At 39.7% G+C, this 19,988-nt stretch overlaps 1 protein-coding gene across 3 annotated transcripts in view; it reads right to left on the reverse strand.

Annotated features, from left to right (window-relative positions):
- Positions 1-16,010: 16,010 nt before the first annotated feature.
- Positions 16,011-19,988, reverse strand: part of LYPD6 (LY6/PLAUR domain containing 6) — a 118,148-nt gene continuing 114,170 nt past the window's right edge. For all 3 annotated transcript variants that reach the window (XM_011359540.2, XM_023530197.1, XM_011359532.2), the window contains one exon: positions 16,011-18,965. In XM_011359540.2, the coding sequence (XP_011357842.1) occupies positions 18,798-18,965 (168 nt within the window). In that variant the 3' untranslated portion in view covers positions 16,011-18,797. The remainder of the gene's footprint in view (positions 18,966-19,988) is intronic.

The following is a 19,988-nucleotide window of genomic DNA, read 5'->3' on the forward strand; positions in this document are numbered from 1 at the left end:
GCTGCTCAGCCTCCTCTCTGCCACCAACAGCAGGTGCTCTGTAGAAAGTGAGAGGGAACTTTGCGGTAGGCTGGCCTCTTTTCTTCTGCAAGGCTAGTTGTAACAAATATTCTCTTTCTGGTACACAAGCTGGCAGGAAGTTTCTTGAATTTTTTTTTTAAATTCATTTCAAAGGTTCAGAATTTTTTGAGTCTAGAACAAACTCCAGTGTTTTAACAAATTTAAAGGGAGATTTTAAACAAATTTCTTGCCCTGCTGAAAGTCACCATTGCTGTTTGAACAGAGCAGATTGTTTCCTATCTTTTCTGCATCACTGGTTAGAAAAACTAGAATTTCCCAAATTAGAGTCATATTTTTCCTATGGATTTTGCCATTAGTGACCTCAGCGGTCTCTCCAGGAAGATAGAAAGCCTTTCATTAAACATTCTGTGAATGTGGGTGTAGCCGAGAGCCTACCTGTGGTCATCCTATTGTACAAGAGCAAAATAAGAATTTCATAGTTACAGAGAAAGAGAAAAAAAGTGGACTTTCATGGAAATATGGTGCTTGGCAGGGTGCTATTCTGGAGGAAACAGAAACCAACTAAGGAAGGTGATAAAAATGCTCTATAATGAGCTGGTTCTTGTATCCATTTAATTTTAGTAGAATCAGTGCATCATTTTATTCAGCACACATAGGAGCCTTCTGTATGTCAAAATAACTTTCTCAATATCAAACATGTATATGCTGCTCAGAATTCAACATGCCATTTCTATTTGCTATTATTATAGGTACGTATTTTAAACAAAAACAGAAACACGTGACTATAATGGTTGCTTTAATTTTTAGAATATTTGTTAATATTTTTAGAAATTTAGTAACAAACAACATTTCAGCTTCTTTAGAAACTAAGATAGCACATTTAGAAATTTATAGTACATCATCTGCCTTTGGTATCAATTCTGTCATTGGGTACCCCTCACCTGAGTCCTTTGCTTTCTTTTTTCCTTTCTTCTTTTCTTTCCTTCTCTTCTGTTTCCAACCCTTTGTTCTGGGCAGCTGCAGTCTTCTTGCCTGGTGTTCATTTCCCACCTCCGTCATCCATCTGATCTCCTCGACTTTAAGAGGGGATATGGTGCAACGGCAGGGGCCCTGAGCTTAGAGTTACGGAGGTTAGGGTTGAATCCTAGTGCTGCCATCGACATACTGTGTGACTTGAGGTAAGTCACAAAACCATAACCTCATCCATAAAATGAACTGGGAACGTTTGATTTAATTATTTCTAGGGTCTATTGCAACTTTTCAATGATATGGACCTTCTTGCTTCTGTACACATCAATTGGTCATTTTCAATCATCTCTAGTTTTCTTAGGCCATTTTTTATTACTTCTTTTTATTTTCATTACTGACATTTGGGCTTTAAAAATAGGTATTCTGTTTTATCCAACAGTTGCTTTTTTATAAGAATACAGGGTTGCAGACTTTTGAGAAGGTGGGGTGGGGGGAGGTGGGGTGGATGACAGATTTTCTTCTGCTTGAAAATGGCAAGTGAGTGAATCCAATTTGCCAGAGGACCATAAGCTACTCTTAAAATTTCAGCATATGCTCTGCAAAGGCAAGAGTGTTGGCTTCCATTTGCGCCCCCAGCGTTCTTTTCTTTATAAGCCAAGTCCCAGACAATAAAAGGTGGTGGGGTTATATTTTCCTCTCAGCTGGTGGAATAAAGAGAGAAAGAAAAATCAGTCACATCAGAGTAAACATAGCCTGTGTTGAACAGAACTGAGAAATGGTACCCGGGTTTGTTTTATGCCATTTGAGTTACAATCTGACATCTGGTGGGTGCTTCCAGCCTTCAGAAAACAGTGCGTCTTGAAGGTAGTCAACAGCCAATCAACTCTCTCCCCGAAAGTCAAGTGACTTGTTCTGTGAGCAGCTCTCCTCTGTTATTCCAGGATTGGCAAGATCATTAATCCCTCTTATCCACACATCTCATACTTTCCTCCACTGTTCATTTAAACATTCTTGTGACTATTTCCTGATTGAAAAAAAAATAAAATACGGAGAGATCACAAAGATAAAATATTGATAATATCAAGGTTAGAGACAGTATACAGAGATTGACACTCTCGTACACTGTCGATATAAGCCTAAATTGGCACAACTTTCTAGTGGGTAACTTGGCAGTAGAGATCAAAATTTTGAATGCATAAAAACATTCCACTTGTACTAGTAACCTAGAGTTATCTCAAGAGAGTGCACATGTGTTCACTGCATAATTGTGAGAGCAAAATCTAGAAACAAATTTTAGGATATGATGAATGTGAGTCAACAGAAGATGGGTTAAATAAATTACAGTCCAGCCATATGATGAAATGCATACAACCACTTAAAGAATAAAGTAGATCTCCATGTAGTGACAACAAAAGATACTCCAAGTGTACTCATTTTAAAGGTTACATTGCAGAAATTATTTTCTACATGTTTATATGATACCATTTATATAATTATATAATTGTATTTTAAATTGTATTGTATTAGGAAACATAAAAGCATGCTTAAGAAATTATTAATAGAGGTTATTGTGCAGAATGGGAAGAGGTGGGAATAGAAAGAAAGATTTGACTTTTCTACTTAAAAATTCCTCTAACTACTTTATATTTCATGCCATGCATAACCTTTACATTAAAAAAATTTCAAGGTAAAAAACTAGGAACATTTTTTTAAAAAGGCAATGGTGAAATTAATTATTATACAAACATAAAACGTAATACTAACCAACTATTAAAAATTATCTCCAAAACTCTACTTGCTGACAGAAAAACATTTGTGATGTATCTCTAAATTTAAAAAGCAATTTATAAAACAAAAAGAAGAAGAGAGTGAGCAAGGAAAACATTGGAGTCTCAAAGACAGACTCCAGGTTGAGTTTTTGTAACACACGGCGTCCAGCATACCCGTCACTTATTTGATGTGCTCTGTGTGCCTGCATTGTGCTCTGGCCTTATGTAGTTTATGGTCGATCCTCACAACAACCCCATTTATCCCCTTTTTACAAGAAAAGAAATTGAAGATTAGGGAGGGTATTTAACTAGTGAACCCTAGGATTCAAACCCAGATATGTCTTCCCAAACTAAAAGTTTCGTAGAGTAAATTAACCAACAAAAAAATGACAGCATGAATCACAGAAAGATTATAGGACTACACTAGACTGAATTATTATAGCAGTGAATATGGAACTCGTTTTCAGGGAGAAATCCTGACCCTACCTCAGCACCTAAGCAGTGAGGGGAGTGGGCTGTAGACCAGACACTGAGTCCTGATTTCTTGACTTTGGGTTTATAATAGGAAATAAACACTGGAGGTGCGATTAGCGATCATGTAGTTCACTGTTTTTCAAACTGTCAGTTGTAACCCATTAGTGGTTCCTAAATTCAGTGTAGTGGATCAGAATCAGGATTTTTTTTTTTAAATAGTGAACTGTAATAAAATGGAATATAGAAAATACTAGTCATAATGCATGTTGTGAAGGTCCATATACTTTTGTGAAACGTATTTCCATTAAATTTTTATAGAGAGAGAAATGTGTGCATTGAGTTGCACTGCAGAGTGCTAGTATAGGTGGCAGCCAGAAAAAGTTTTAAAACCACTGATTCAATTTCAGCTCCTCCCTCAGCCGATGACCCTGAGGTCTGGAGGGATTCAGTGGTTCCCTTAACACCAAAGGCTCTCCGTCTGCAGAACCTAGCTCCATCTGGTGTTTCCCCCACTTACCTTCTTCGTGTTTTAATGTTCTCATCTTTCAAATAGGGCTAATGTTATTGAATTCACCTTTCTGACAAGCCCATAAGGGAATGAATTCATCTTAAAGTGCTTTGAAAAGATAATGTATGATATACAGATGATTCCTGATTTCCAATGTTTCGACCTATGATTTTTTGAATTTAAGATGGTGTGAAAGTGATAACTCATTTAATAGAAACTGTACTTCAAATTTTGAATTTTGCTGTTTCCCTGGGCTAGCAATAGGTGGTATGATACTCTCGTGTGTGCTAGGTAGTAGCAGCAAGCCACAGCTCCCAATTAGCCACGTGAGCACAGGGGTGAATGACCAATACTCCTCAGTTTCTTTATTGTGTTAGATGATCTCATCTAATGTAAGTGCTGTGAGCACATTTAGGGTAGGCTAGTCTAAGCTCTGATGTTCAGTAGTTTAGGTGTATTAAATGCATTTTCAACTTATGATATTTTCAACTTAGAATGGGTTTATCAGGATGTATCCCCATCGTTAGTCAAGGAACATCTGTATGTGGAAGCTACATTGCTTAAGACTTACCATGTTATTCATACAGGATGAGCTGGTGGGTTGTGGCAGGACCCAAAGTCACTACCTTGGTGTCAGATGAACAAAGCAGGTTTCCTGGCATGGAAAGTGAGACTTTCATGTCCATATATGCTGATGGCCTGACAAGAATGTCTCCAATGTCTCCAACCCACATGCAGGGAGAGAGCATTTGGCATAGCATTTGAGGAGTAGTAGTGAAGCAGACACCTAAATCGGTTCCCTTTTCAACTCCAATTCTTGCTCTAGCTATACATATTTCATCTCAACAGGTATATTAAATTCATAAGAAAGCGGTAATTGTAATCCAATTTAATGCTTTTTTTTAATGCATTACTCTACTCGGTTTTATGCCAAATGAAAACCGTTGCTTTTCTTTCTTCTATCAATGCACCATTTCATTAAGATTTGCAAACGTTTTTTCTCTCCTCAGAAGCATAAGGAATGCCCTCCTCTTCTCCAGCTTAAGATGCAGACATTTATTTTCCCTGGCCTTTAGCTGTGATCACTTGTACTATGAGTCTTTTTGATTTGAGAAGATGGGCCCAGTGAGGACCCAGTAAGTAGGACGCCTGATACAAGGCACAGTTGAAACAGCGTGGCTGGGTATTGGATATCCGAAGACAATACGCCTTCACCTAAAACCAGAGTAAAACTAAGACTCTAACCAGATATTACTAAATTGTTGGGTTTCCAGCTTCTGCTGGTTTGCTGCCGATGGCCCAAGTATGTGGTCTGGGCATTGGTAGTACTCAGATATCCTTAGAGAGACATAGAGAAATAATGCTAAAAATGTAATAGCTGTTGCAGTTTACTATCTTCCTTACATAAATTACTCATTTGCTCATTGTAACTGCTTTGGTTTAGATGTGCTTCTCCTTATCCTGCCTTGTCCTGGTCCCACTAGGATTGGCCTGAGCTAGAATGTCCATTTTTAATCCTATTTTTAATCTTTACTTATACACTTACTCAAAGAACAACCTGAAAGCCTTGACTCATTGATTTTTAAGGAAGGCTCTGCTGTGTTCTGCAGGGCTGGAGTGCATGAATTATGTGTGGTAGCTCTGGATCTACTGAGCCTCTGAATTAGCATCTGATTTCCCTCTGCTGTTTTTAATATTTCCATGAGATCAAAGCTTTCTGCTCTCTGTTCCCATGAAAGATATTTTAGACCTCTGTTTGGTGTCTGGTCTGAAAATAGATTTCCCATTGGGCAGAAACTGGCATCATGACATTTCATGTGTAACATCACACATACCTCAGCCTTATGCCCAGCCCTATCCACCTGTATTAATGCTAGATAATTTCATTTGCAATAAGATAAAAATTAGAGATGATCAATCAACACTAGAAGAGCCTGGTCACATCCCCTTTTTTCCTAATTCACTTCCTTACTATTGCAAATAAGTCAAATGGTTTATGAACTTAAAATCTAAATCAGATGACACTGCTATAGGTTTATTCAGTTCAAGTCAACAAAAATTAAATAAGCAGTGACTATGTGTCTAATACATGCTAGATGCAGAAAATTCAAAGGTAATGTTTCCTATTTTCAAGAATCTAGCTAGGAGAGATCCACACACAAATCTAATAACTTTTGTAGTGAGTTCACTGTGTGCTAAGTTCAGCACTAAAAGCTTTCCACAATTTCTCAAAACGATGTGAAGAACTTTGCCCGAGGTCACTTAGCTTTTTGGCGTCTGAGCTATGACTTGAATCCAAGCTTATTGATTGGAAGCTGATGCTCCTTCCATTTCACAATTCTCCCAATACAGCAATATATACTGTATTTTCTGCATTTGTAGCAATGATTGTAAGATGTGCCATTGGTTCTCTAAAATTTTAAACCAATTTCAAATAGCTTACATTTACCCTCTCAATTACATTCTATTTACAGAGTTTGAATCTAAGCCTTCCTTCTGTTTAATGAGTCTTCTGAATCATTTTTTGACCGATGGTTCCAAATTTCTGAGAGAAGGAAGAGGTTAGGAGAAAGAGAGAGAAGGGAGAAACCTCCTAATGCTTTAGAACTCAACAAGAGCTTTAAAATCTCCCTTCCTTTTTAGCACAACATTCTCACATAGTCAATCAACATAGATTGAAGAGTGAGAAGCTGAGAGGCAGGAAATGCATTTTTCTTTCAGCATCTTTCTTTTTCTAAGAAAATATGAAGCTCCCCACTCCAGGAGCTGAGCAGGCATGCTGAGACAAGTTCCCTCCCTTATCACCTGCACCCAAATGCCTGTATGCTATAAGGCCAGACAAAGGCAGGTTCCAAAATCCTGCCTGGAGGCCAGGGTGAATCCCCTGGGTCCACAGACATACTTTCTATCCAACTCAGACCTGAGGGGGCATCAGTAACATGCCCAGACTTGACAAGTCTCTGCAAGGCTTCCATCTGGCTGGCTCTTTAGGCACAAAGAAATGATACAGTCCATTTCGAATTTCCTGTATCTGGAGGTTCTAGGCCATGGCTTCCTTGGGTATCGCGAGAAGCTTTCTGCTCAACTTAGAGCCATAGCAGGTCAGGATTTTTCTTCTGTCAGGACTTGATCTCTGGGGCTCTGGTGAGATGTGCTCTCCTCTGGATCGCTATAACACTTGTCTTCTACTGTTTCCTTTTTTCATGCATAGTATTTTGTGTCCTAAAAAGTACAGGAAGGGGAAGTCTTAGAACCCATAAAGGCCTAAAGACACTCATAAAAGACCCAAGTATTCTATAAACAGTCCCAGCTCAGCCACTCTGAACCAGCAGGATGCCTAGGTGGCAAGCAACAGAAACTGTCTCAGCTAACTTAAGGATGCTATTGGAATAAAAGAAAGTTGGTCAGAAGGATCTAGAGGAGCACACAGAATTGAAAGGAGGTTGAAAAAAAAAAAAAAACCAAGAAAAAGAACAGGGCTGGCTCCAGGTATGAAGCTGTTTCCTATTGCTTGATAGCTCTTGGCTTTTGTTGCCATTGTTACAGTTAGAAAGCAGCCAATTCCTCCTCCATAATAACTGCTTTCTCTGTCAGATGCTCATTTTAGAATTAGAATATGGATTATAAATTAAAGTATTGTATCAGTGTTAAATTTCTTGACTCTGATAACCACTCTGTGATATCTCTGTCTTAGGAAATGCTGAAGTATTAAGGAGTAAAGAGGCATGATGTATGCAATCTTCCTTAAAATGGTTTGAAAATAAAAAATAATTATTACATTATTAGAGAGAAAGAGAGAGAGAGAATGATTAATCAAATGTGACAGCGTTTAAAACTTAATGAATCTTCTTGAAACTTTTCTGTAAATTTGGAATTATTTTGAAATAAACATCATAAAAAAAGAATTTTTTAAAAATCACATTCTCCAGATCTTTTCCTCCAAAGTCAGTATAATCCATATGCCTGGAGGCGAGCCCCTGCCTCAGGAGGTTCTACAGCATCTCAGGGATGGCAGTGGGTAGCGGGGCTCCAGATGCCCAGGTTAACAACTGAAGAGGAGCCTCCAAATTAATAAAAACCATTAATTTAACCATATATAGGTAGTCTTAACTGTTTATATTTATGGTTTTCATTATAAAAGTAATATAACTACATTACATAAAAAATTGGAACTTCTTTAAAAAAGAAAAAGTTATTACCATAGCATATGCAATGAGAATATTTTGGTTTATTTCCTCCAGGTATTTTTTAATGTATGTATTTACTTCCTAGATGGTATGACACATTGAACATATGACTTCAGTGCTGCTATTTTCATTTGACATGCAAAATGTTTGCAGAGCCATCATTCTTGATAATACTGTAGCAAGGAGATATGCTGTTCTTGACTTAACTGTTCCCCTACTCTTGCACATTTAGGTCATCTTGAATTTTTATTTTTATTTTATTTTTTGAATTACAAGTATGCTGCCAGGAGCAAATTTGTTCGTAGCAGAGTTTCCATATTTCAAGTCATTTATAAAAGTAGGATTATTGGGTCAGATTATGTACATTCTCATAGCCCTCAACCCATATTGCCTAATTGCTTTGCAAAAAAAGCTTTAATAATTTATGCTGTGACCAGCAAGAGATGCTAGTTTTGTAGCATTTGACATCGCAAATTTTTTGTTGCAAATGTAATATGTGAAAATGTGTCAGCAACAGACCACAACTGGAAGAAGAGAAACTTTTATTTTAACTCTTAATCTGCCACTAGCCAGCTGTAATGCTTTGAGATTATCCCTTAATCGTTTTTCATCATTTCATGTATTTATTAAACAAATTCTTATTCAGCACCTACTGGGTTCCAGGCACTTTGCTCAGTACTGGGAATGTGGTAGTGTTGGAGGTTCGGATCCCTGGGAAGCAGACTGAAATGGAAATTAGTGTGCAAGAGAGTGATTAGGGAGTGCTTTGAGGATCTACACCAATGGAAGAGAGATGACGAATGCAGGACTGAGCAGAGGAGAAAGCGGGCTGCAGCAAAGTCTCAGTGAAGCCACAGCCAACCCCATGTTCAGCTGGAGATATGCCTTCAAAGGTATCCCAAGCTGGAGTGAGGGGACTGGGCCTTTATGTCGCCACTTTTGTTCAGTGACTAAGTGCAAGCTGCCCTAGGAAGTGGACATGACCTTGGATGAGGTAACTCTCTTAGTCCCATTAATTCATGAGGAGGGCTACTAGCTAAGGGCTATGGATGGCAGTTCTCCCAGAGGTCGAGGGTATAAGTCTTTTATTCCTGAAAGGAGATCTGGTTGGTGGCTCAGAACACTACAAACAGACAACTGTCTCTGCCCAATGAAGGGGAGATAGACACTGATATTACACACACACACACACACACACACACACACACACACACACACACACACACTAAAAAGCTCTGTGAAAGAAAAGTTCAGGGTTCCGCAAGTAGATAACAAGGGGACTTAATCTAATCTGGGGATTTCAAGGCAGATGTCTTTGAGGAAGTGATATATGAGCTGAGATATGGAGGCTGAAAAGGAAGTAACCAGGTCAAAGGTGAGGAAGAGTGAAGAGTACATCTGACAGAGGAAAGAACACTGTGCAAAGAGCTGAGCCTGGAGGGAGCAGAGGGCTCAAAGAATTAGAAGAAAAGCAGAGTGACTCATGTGCTGAAAGCAGCTGGGGGAAGGCTATGACCAGCTCAGGGACACTTTCTAGGCCATGGATAGGAGATTGTTTCTTCACCTCCATAAACAATGTGAAACCTTTGAAGGGTATTAAGATGAGTGACATAATCCAATTTGTCTTTTTAAAACTATTTCCGGTGTGAAAAATGGATTGAAATGAGGCAAGAAAGGAGACCAATTAAGATGCTAGGAAATGTGATCATAGCTTAGGCCAGAATGGCGAAAGGGAACATGGGGAGAAAAGAATAGATCTGGAAGAAATAAAATAAATAAGGCCTCATAACAGATTAGATTTGGACCCCAAAGAAGAGGGAGTGTCAAAAACGACCCTAGGTTTCTGGTCTGCTCAGCTGGATGATGTCAGTGCTATTCTCTGAGATGGGGACCCTGGAGGGAAGTTAGCTTCAGAGTAGATGATACATTTGGTTTGGGTTGCTCTTGAGTTTGAGATAATATACAAATGATATAACGGGAAGGTAATTTGGAGAGAGCATTCTAGAATTCACAGGAGGAGTCTGAGGAGGAGATATACATTTGGCAGCCACTAGCAAATGGCTGGAAATTTCAATAACAGGCATGGGGAAATCACCTAGGAGAGATTACAGAGTGAGAAGGAAATTTAGTGCCAAACCTTGGGAAACTCTGACATTTAAATTTGTGAAGAGGAAGATAAGCCATTAAAGGAGATTTAGAAAACAAGGGTGCTAGCTAGAAAAGCTCCTGGGAGAGGGTGGTTCATGGAAGCCAAGTGAAGTGATTCAACAAGGAGGGAGTAGTGGAAGTGTTAAATGATGCTGAGGAGTTAGTAGGGCGAGAAGAGGACGGAGAAGTGATGTGGGCTGAGCAGCTTGTCCTTCATTAGTGAATCCAGTGAATTCACTGTGGGGTTGGAAGACAGATTGAGCAGGTGAGGAGTGAGTGGGCGGTAAGGAAATGAAGGCAATGAACATACCCATCTGTCAAGAAGTTTGGTTATGGAGCAGAGTAAAGAGAGAGGAAGCAGCTGGAGCGGAAAGTAGGGTGCAAGTAGATTTTGCTTTGCTTTGCTTTAATATTTGAATGCAGATTGGAGAGAGACAGTACAATTGAAAAAGATGAAGATGTGGGGGTGGGGAGTAGTCTACACAGTGAGGTCTCTTAGGAGGGTAGAGGGAAGGAGATCCTGTGCACAGGAGGGACTAACCTCATCCACATCAATGGAAGGACAGAGAGAATATCAATGTGGATGGAAGGAGGTGCATGGTTTGCTGGCGGTCAGCTAAGGCGTCTTCTATTGCTTATTTATATTTCCCATGTAAAGTAGGAGGAGCACCATCTGCGGAGAAAAGTTAGAGGTCTGAAGACAATAGAATGAAGGGGTTGGACTAAGTACTTTATGTAAAAAGCACCTGCAATTTCCAAGTTCAAGACACTGATAAAGCATAGTTTTGGTGGAAGCTGAGAACTGATGTGGGCTCTATAGGCTGGTTATGGTAAAGCAAGGATCTCTTGGTCAAGATTTTTGCACTAGAGGGAAATAAATATTTCTAATCCACCTAGCCTACTTCTTAGATTTGTTGCTCAGTAACACAGTTTAAATAAATTACTTCTTCCTTCTCAGTTATGTTAGTATCATTGCTGGACAGAATCAGCTAGTGGAGGATGACTCTCCAACTCTTATGCATAAACTTGGCCAAGACTGGAATTTTTGGAGGGATTAGATCCACAGGGAATATTATATAGGCAAGATCCTGTTATATTAGTTTGATCTGGTAAATTAATAAATTTATATTCCATGTCCTCGGTGTACTAGATACTTGGAGTAGAGCAGAGTATAAAAAGGAGATATTACCCATCTTTGTAGAGCTTACAGTGTAGCAGGGAGTCATAATAATAACTAATTGAATAATTATAAGTGAGTAAAGTGTCATGAGGGAGAAGTTTAGACCTCTATAGCAGTTAATAGAAGGAGGACTCATTTTATTTTAGAGGTGAGAGAAGACTCCCCAGGGAAGGTGCATTTAATTCAAGACATGAAAAATTAGCAGGTGTTTGACTAGTGAAAAGAGTTAGCTGGTAGGGAAGGGACAGGCATCAAAGGGTTATGGACATTATATTTCAGGAAAGCTATGAGGTCGTTCTTGGGAGAAGTTGGTAATCAGCTGTAGATGACTATGATTTGAAAGTTGGGTGGACCGGTGGACCAGTCAGTAGACCAGTCCGTCCAGTCCGTGATTTATTTTTCTAGGTTTGTCTTCACTAAGGCTGCTTCTGTGATTATTACTGATCATCCCTGGTGGATGGTTAGTCTTCCGTGTCTGTTAGCTAATGGCTGCCCATTTGAGTCACATAGGGCAGGAAGAGCTTTACTAGCTATCTAGTGTTTTAAAGCACCCAGACCAACTAATTAGAATTGCTGTACATGGCACCCAGTCATTATTATTTTAGCATGACCATGGATACTTTCACTGTGGATACTTTAACCCCCCAGGTGATTCTAATGCGTGCTTGGCATTGAGACCCACTGCTATGGGGCTCCGGGAGATGTGGGCGCCCTGGGGTTTGGCCTCAGGATAGGAAATCTCAGGTCTCAGAACAAGGTGTCAAATTAGGGCAGGAGCATTTGCTTTGCTCAACTCCACGCTCTTGGGGAAAGTACTGCTAGGCATTCCTGCTTCCACCAGGTCTCACGGATTTAATTTTTTTTTATGTTTGAGTTTGAACAGGCTCCTGTACTTTTTGTGAAATTTGCATTAATCTCAGTAATCTGGGCCTTAAATCCTTGCCTAGTTCATTTACAGGAACTCTAATCACCTGTCCACCTTCACCCTCCCTGCAGAGGCCTTTGCTGTCGTTCTCCAGCCGGTGGGCCAGTAGGTGGCGTGTCCTCAGCTGCTCTCTCACTAATGTCCTCTCCATGGCTCCCAAAGGTGGAAGAGTGTTGTTATCCACAATGCCCCACAATCTTTCATGCAATCTGCTCTCTTGGGCCTTCCAAAATTTGCCCTGTTCTTTCAACTGCATCATTCCCTTTGTGTCACGCATCAGGAATAAAGCGCCCTTGATACACGGCCGAAACTATCAAAGTGAAAGTATCCATGGTCATGCTCAACAGAAACATTTCCCAAGCTGAATCAAATGTTCACCTCTGTGTGCCAAAGAGTGAGTTCCTATCTTCTGCAAATTTGAGGCAGTATTTGTCTACCTTATTTGCTCAGTGGGTAGGACCACTGAACAGGGGACCTGGAGACCCTAGTGCAAATCAGATTCCTAGTAGGCTACCTGGGTAGCTTGGAGCACCTGAGCTGGGTGTATAAAGTCCCTCACTGTCTCTTTCCTATAATATGAAGGTGGCAATGGGCCAGCTAATTTGACTAGATACTTACGTTGACTGTTCTTAATATGTTCAGCCCTAGCCTGGCCCAAACACACTAGCTAAGCTTTTCTCCTAGATTTTTCATACTGCTAGTAGACCTTTCAGTTCTTAGATTATTTAACTTTGAAGAAAGAGTTTTGAAAAGGTCTGGATTACACGTTTCGCTTTGGTCTCGGGCTGTCTTGCATCAAGAAGGGCGTGTCTCTCTACAGCACCTTTGGTATTTCTGTCAGTGGCAAAACATACACAGGGTCATTAATTAATTAAATAGGATATTAAAGTCAGGGATGGGCCCAACCCTTTGAGTATTTAAAAGACTTAAAGGTGGGGATAAGCCCAGTTCTGACACATATCAAGGCCTAGCCAGGCCGAGTGAGTCATGGATGAGCCCAGATGTGTTCTCTCAGACTACTGAGGTCTACTCAGCACCTTTTCACCCAAAGCACCTCAATGTAAAGCACTTCCAGCATGATCCATCTCTTTGAACAAATCGTCTTCACGTGCCACTGTGGGATGCAGCCTCTAGCTGCTAATTCGGTCTTGTGTTATTGCTGGAAGATGCTGGAGTGCAGGCGAAACCAAGCCGGTGGGCAGCCATGAAAATGGACCAGTAGCCAAGGCTCAGTGAAAACCAGGGGGAAGGCAGACGGGGTGTGGGATATGCTCAGACTCTGGGTGCAGAGTCCCTGTGACCCAGCAGTCATACTCCCCTGTAGAGAGAATAGGGGTTGGTACATTGATTATGAATTCTTCTCAAAGACGAGTGAATTTATTGAGGGTGTGGCTTATTTTTAGCCCTTCCTTTTGTATCATGGCTATATTCTGGTGACGTTTGGTTCTTTCCGCCTAAACTGAATAAAGTTGCTTTTCATATACACTTTCCTCACTTTGACAAAATGATCCGTCGCCTCCATAGGAGGACTTCAGTGGAGGACTCAACCTTAAGCCTGAATATGGCTTTCGAGTCTAATTTCTGACTCTGGACATGCCATAAAACTTGAGAAAACCGTTTCTGAAGAAGTAATAATCTCTAATTTAGACAAATCATTCTTTTTCAGGATATGATTCTGAAAATGATTACTTCCACTGAATATATTTCTTCTCAAGTTAAAATGAACAATCTGTGTTTCCATCAAGCTAGCCTGCTTTCTTGTTTGCCCTCTCCAAGTTTATCCTCTGCTCTGACATATGCTGACAGTCCTCATGGAACCACCAGTCCCACAGTGACTGTGAAGAGGAGAGGAGACCCTTAAACTGTTTTACATTGTCCATATCTTAATTACTTTGAGCATCAAAGAAGGGACATTTTGAGGAGTTTTCTCTTTTCTTAAACACAAACAGTGTGGCTTTCTCAGAGATAAACAATCCGGGTTCTCTAGGGTTCTTTTTCCTCCTGTATAAAATAAAGAGAGTGGACTAGATGTTTTCTAAGGTCCCATTTACCTGACTTTGGACCTGAGAAATGGTTTTTTAGTAAAAGTGCCAGGGAAGGTGGAGCTATCATGCATGTCATCCTGGTAACAAGTGTGACTGGAACAAAGAGTTCTAGATGAGGAATCGAAATCCCTGTGTAAACCACCAGTGGCACCTCCCTTAACCATTCTCAAGTTTTAGCTGCGAAAGCTCTAAATGGGGTCATGTTGACCAACTGAAGTAATGTCTATAAAAGTGCTTTGAAAATAAAATCATACACAAAGAATCAGGGGGTTCTTTTAGGAGAATAGCAAAGAGGCTCCCTCAGAAATCATTTCTCCATCTCCGGATTTTAAGTCTCTAGTCAGATTAAAATATAGTTACATAGAGATCCCCACCCACCTCCCCCACCTCCATACAATTCCGGCAACTGCAAGATAATAGTAATTTGCTAATGAGAAAGCCATGAATCTAAAAACTAATGAGAGTAACCGCTAAAAATGAAAGACATTTGGGAAATCTGCACTTATGAAATTTAAGTTAGAAATTTTTATATTTAAATATCGGAACCTGTTTTCTAGTAGATTCCAGTGGAAAATACTCGAGGCTAAAAATCATGATGCTTCGTATTCAGGCCTTAGTCCCGCTCTCAAGTTGCTAGGCAAGCTTAGAAAAATGGCTGAATCACGAAGGTCAAGTTCTCCCAATTACAGATTAATAACAGATGCTCAGTTTTCAATATTTCACTCCTAATAGGTAACTTAAAGGTAATTTATTAAGAACACTAGTGAAAGCATTTTAGGTATTTCAGATAAAAGTTTCCACAGTGTAGCCAAGGTTTTCCATATCTGGTATGCCCTACATGTTGTTCATAAATAAAATCTTATAAACGTGTTAGAAAGAGATATAAAATGCCTTTACAAAGTGAAGGATCTTTCTTAAAACCCCCAAATTGGGTTACTTTGTAAGTCTATGTTTACAAAATCAGATTTTCTAAAAGCACACTCTACCTGTGGTACCGTGTACATTAAACACACACAGCTATTCAGAGAGGTTGGTGATAAGAGCTATCGCAATGTAAATACATAAGAATGACACTTTAAGAGCCCCAACCATGTCACTGATCCAGAACCTAATAGAAAACTTTTAACTTTGGGAAGTACTTGTATTTTCCTGGAAATTTCAAAATAGAGGATGTTAAAGAATAGGCAGAAATCACAAACAAGCTGGAGTTTTTCAAGGTCACTTTCAACGTCTGTCATTTTACTATGAAAAATATAATAAATTCATTGTATAGATGAAAATGACATTTTTACTTTTCGAGTATTTGTTTCCCGTTGCAGAAGAAACCATCAAGGGAAAATGTTTTCCATTATATCATCATTAACAAAATTCACCCCAAGAATAAAAATTTTAAAATCAGAAAGAAATGTTAAAATAAAGTTAGTGAAGTGATACACACACACACACACACACACACACACACACACACACAGACACACGCACGCACACACGCACACAAATCTTTTATATTTCCTGATTTAACAAAGAAATATTCTAGGGAAACTGTAGACCAGATTGAAAAGTCTGGTAATCTTTCTTCCTTTGATTTTCTGCAGCAGTTACTGTCTACATGAATCATTTGGCATGAGTGAATTATTTTGTATCTTTTCGTACATGCATTTCTTGTCTGTACAACTAAAAAGTGAGCTCCTGGAAGTTCCCTTTGGCACTAAGCCCAATGCCTTGAACATAACCTGGGTGCCCGAATCATTGATTGACATGTGCATTTTCAGGGAGGAGCCTGATGAGATACACTTAAAACCTTTATTCATTGATTTACAAAATGTACAATATTTACAAAATTTAGGCATTAATCTCATATTGACATGAATGCTGTGGGGAGTCTAAAAATAAATAAGTGGCACATAAGTTCATATACACATCATGGCCCTTTGCACTTCAAGCCGTTACCGATGGTGGGATTTAATGAAAGGTTTAATGTGGTAGAAAAGTCAGATGGATGACTAGTCCTGATCCTTCCACGTGAATGGCCCTTCCGTGGCTCCAAGCCTGGGGATGATGAGCAAACCACTTCCTTTAAAGAGAATTAAAACATCATTCTGACAGGCATACAGGGTGCACACAGCCACATCTGTATGCAATTTACAGTGACCCTCTGAGTGGCAGATGACACCACTGTGGACCTGGTCCCTGCACACCAGCCAGGGAGGCTTTGGAGATCCCACTTTCTCATTAAGAACTAACATTTGGACTTTGTCTCTTATTCAAATTGCATGCAGTACTTGGGAGGTGCCAGTGGAGAGTGACCATGCACAAAAATGTGTTTGTAGATATGTACAACAAATTTTCATTGTCTTATACAACCTTTAGATGTAGGATCAACCTGTCTCCTCTTTTAACAAGAGGAATGAATGAGGAAACCATACCTTCCCCTCCAAAGTAAAAAACATCTGGGGACACATGCAAATGGCATCCTGCAAAGGCAGGACTAGATAAACTCCACATGGTAAGATGGGCAAATTCCCATGAAGTCAGGCCTGGAAGTTTTCCTAAGGGTGGTAATTCCATCTTCCCTTCCTCTTCATTCCCACCTCATCCCATATAACCTAAATCAGAAGGAAAAGGCTTCACGTTCTTGAGCTTCTTAGAGCCTCAGCACCTTCATCCATAAAGTAAAAATACTAGTAATATTCCTTACATGGTTCTTGCAGGAATTATATTACCTAACTTATGTAAAGTGCTTAGCATAGTGCCTGGCACACAAGAGGAGGTTAATAAATATCTTGCTTTTGCTCCCTCTACTTTCCCACTCCAGTTATAAGCAACATATTTGATAAGCTTGCCAAACTCTGATTTAAGGCCATTTTATGCAATTTAGACTATTGTGTATCAGAGTTACGACTGTTAGTTCATATTTGGTCCCTGAGGAGGTCTCATTTCATGAGCCAGAGACATTTTTCTGTCCAGGGCAGATGGACCCTGACAACACTGTCCTCTTTATCACAAAAGCTCCACCAAATTTGATGCAAATATGTCCTTAGACCTGCAGAGAAACTCATACCAGTGATTGTCACCACCTGAATACTTCTGGAACCATATCACTGAGGAAACCATGAGCAAAAACCTTGAAGCCAATACATTACTCTTGCTCGTAACATTAGTAACTTTTTTCAACACTGGTGCAAGTATTGTAGATACATATATTACAAGCTCTACCACTGTTGAAAAATAAGTATTCTAATTTGATAATTTTGTTCAGAATAAAAAATCTTTTACAATATATTTTAGTTTCTAGTTATACCATACAAAAATAAATATTATATAAATGATTTACAAGGAAGAAGAAAAAAATGTGACTTAGGGTGCCAAAAATATAGGAAGAATGGTAAAACTTTTACCATCTACTTCAAAAGCAATCATCTAAAAGAAATAGAAACTTTCCACTAGCTCTCCTTATTAGTCTCACTGTCACCCCACTGGTCCGCCTACTTCTCATCCTAGGATATCATGTCTTCTTTCCCTATTAATCTCCAGACAACTTGATGCAGAACTTTCTTCCTACAGTCACTGGGGATTTGGAAGAGAACTGGCAAAGCTCTTGGGAGGCATGAATTGCAGATGAAGAACTGGCTGAGCCACTTACTAGACCCTCACAGTGAACTAGGATCAACTCCCACACATTCTCCTTGATTTCATTTTGAAATCCTCTCCCTGTCTAAATTAGCTGTGTCTGAATAAAACCCCATGACTGGAGAAAATAACCCCCATCCTGCTTTAGGACACCTTGAACACCCACTGGTCCAGGTAGAATCCAGGATTTTATGGAGCACAACCAGGCACCAAATTAAGTCTAACCTCGTCGATTAAATGAAGGGTAAGCAGACACTTTACAGATGCTAGCTCCATTAAATTGGGAAAAATCCTTCTGCGGCCACATCTCTCCCCATATAACAGACTTTTATAATTGCCTTTTTATCTTCCACACAGAGCAGAGGGAATATGATTCCCACCACTGGGAGAAGAATGTTGGAAAAATTAAATTGAAAATTGCTTACTACTTTTCTAGGGAATCAGTATCTCCAAGGAAATAGTCCATTCATTTTTAAAAGCAGTTTTAAAATTATAAGGCTGTAAGTGAATTCATGATTCTATTTAAACCAGTGGCCCTTTACCTTTCTCCTAAAAAACACAAAACTATTCATGTCCCTTTAGCATACTGCCTAACATCTCAGATGGTCCCAGGACCTCTTGTGGCTCATGCATGTATTCCAAATTAGGAACCCCAGATCTCGATAAATGCAGAATTATTTCTTGGAGTGGAAACAAAGATTTGTGGGGTATAACTCAGGGTCTGTTTTAGGGGCAGGCTGGCTTTGATGAAGTCTTGGACTTGAAATGACTACATTGAAGCAATGCTTGTTCCCCATGGTAAGTGGAAATGCCTGGCCATGAAGACATCCTTGTGTGTTGTGGTTTCACATGTATAACTACTGTCAGGCCAATGACTCATGCATGAGTATGGACCATCAAAATCCCCATGGATCACTACTAAACATCATGTCTTTGAGCTGCTATAATGTGAGTCCCAACCACACCCACAAGCAGGACACTATCACTGACACACAGTGCGGACGACCATTTGTCTGATTTATGGGTGACGTTGTGGCAAATGTGGCATCGGTTTCATTTCGCGGGAGTGGCAAGTTACAGATATTTCCTTCACAACAGGAAGTGCAGACCTGAAAGAAAGGAAGAGAGAAAAGAAGGGTGATGAGAAGTTGGTAGGTCTTAGAAAAAGGCAGGGATCTTTGAAGGACTGTTTCCCTCATGGCAAGACTCAAATGAAGTTACCTGTTCCGCAAAGGAGACACCAACCCTGCATTTAAGGGGGTGGGCGAAATTTCATCTGGAAGCAATGTGGTCAAAACGAAAGCCCCCGACTAAAGTTCAAGGACATGGGTTCTGCTTTTGGCATCCCACCTTGTGGTTATTACAGTTTTACAAGCTTCCTAGGTCTCGGCTATTCTGTCTGTGAAGTGGGACTTATAATATTTACCCTACCTCTCAAAAAGGCTCTTTCTGAATACTTGAGGAAACTGTTAAGAGGGCAATTTTCACTTGCCAAATTTTCCCAGTGAGAGTGAAATGGTAACAACCCAGATAACCTAAAGTTAAATATTTACTTTCATTAGTGTTGTCTGCATAATTCTCTCCATTCTCATGGGTAAGCTAAGATTTGAAGGGTTTTCATTTATGCAATTATTTCTACGTTATATAGTTTTACTTGTGGATCGCAGGAAAGAAATAAACCCAAGGAATTATTGACAGAAGTTATTTTAGGTCATGGCTACACTAAGTACAGACCAGCAGTTTCAGTATCAGCTGGGAGCTTATTAGAAATGCAGAATCTCAAACCTTGCCCTGAACTCAGTGAATTAGAGTCTGCATTTTAGCAAGATCCCCAAGTGATTTTATATGCACAGCAATGTTTGAAGACTCTACGATGGTTAATATCATATACAGTCATTACCCTCCAGAGACTTCAATCTGGTCATCACCGTTAACATGGATTAGGAAGATGTTATAAAGTTGAAGAGAGAAACAAGGGGTCAGAAGTGAGTTTGAATTCTGTCTCTTCTGTCTCTATTACTTTACTAACTTTGTAATCTGAGCACATGATATCATTTCTCTGGTCTTTAAACTTCCTCCTTGGCGAAGTAGCCACAATAATGCCTGAGAGTCTAGTTTGCTAAAGGGTCAGG

Source organism: Pteropus vampyrus, unplaced genomic scaffold, assembly GCF_000151845.1.
Source record: "Pteropus vampyrus isolate Shadow unplaced genomic scaffold, Pvam_2.0 Scaffold2, whole genome shotgun sequence".
Taxonomy (NCBI): Eukaryota; Metazoa; Chordata; class Mammalia; order Chiroptera; family Pteropodidae; genus Pteropus; species Pteropus vampyrus.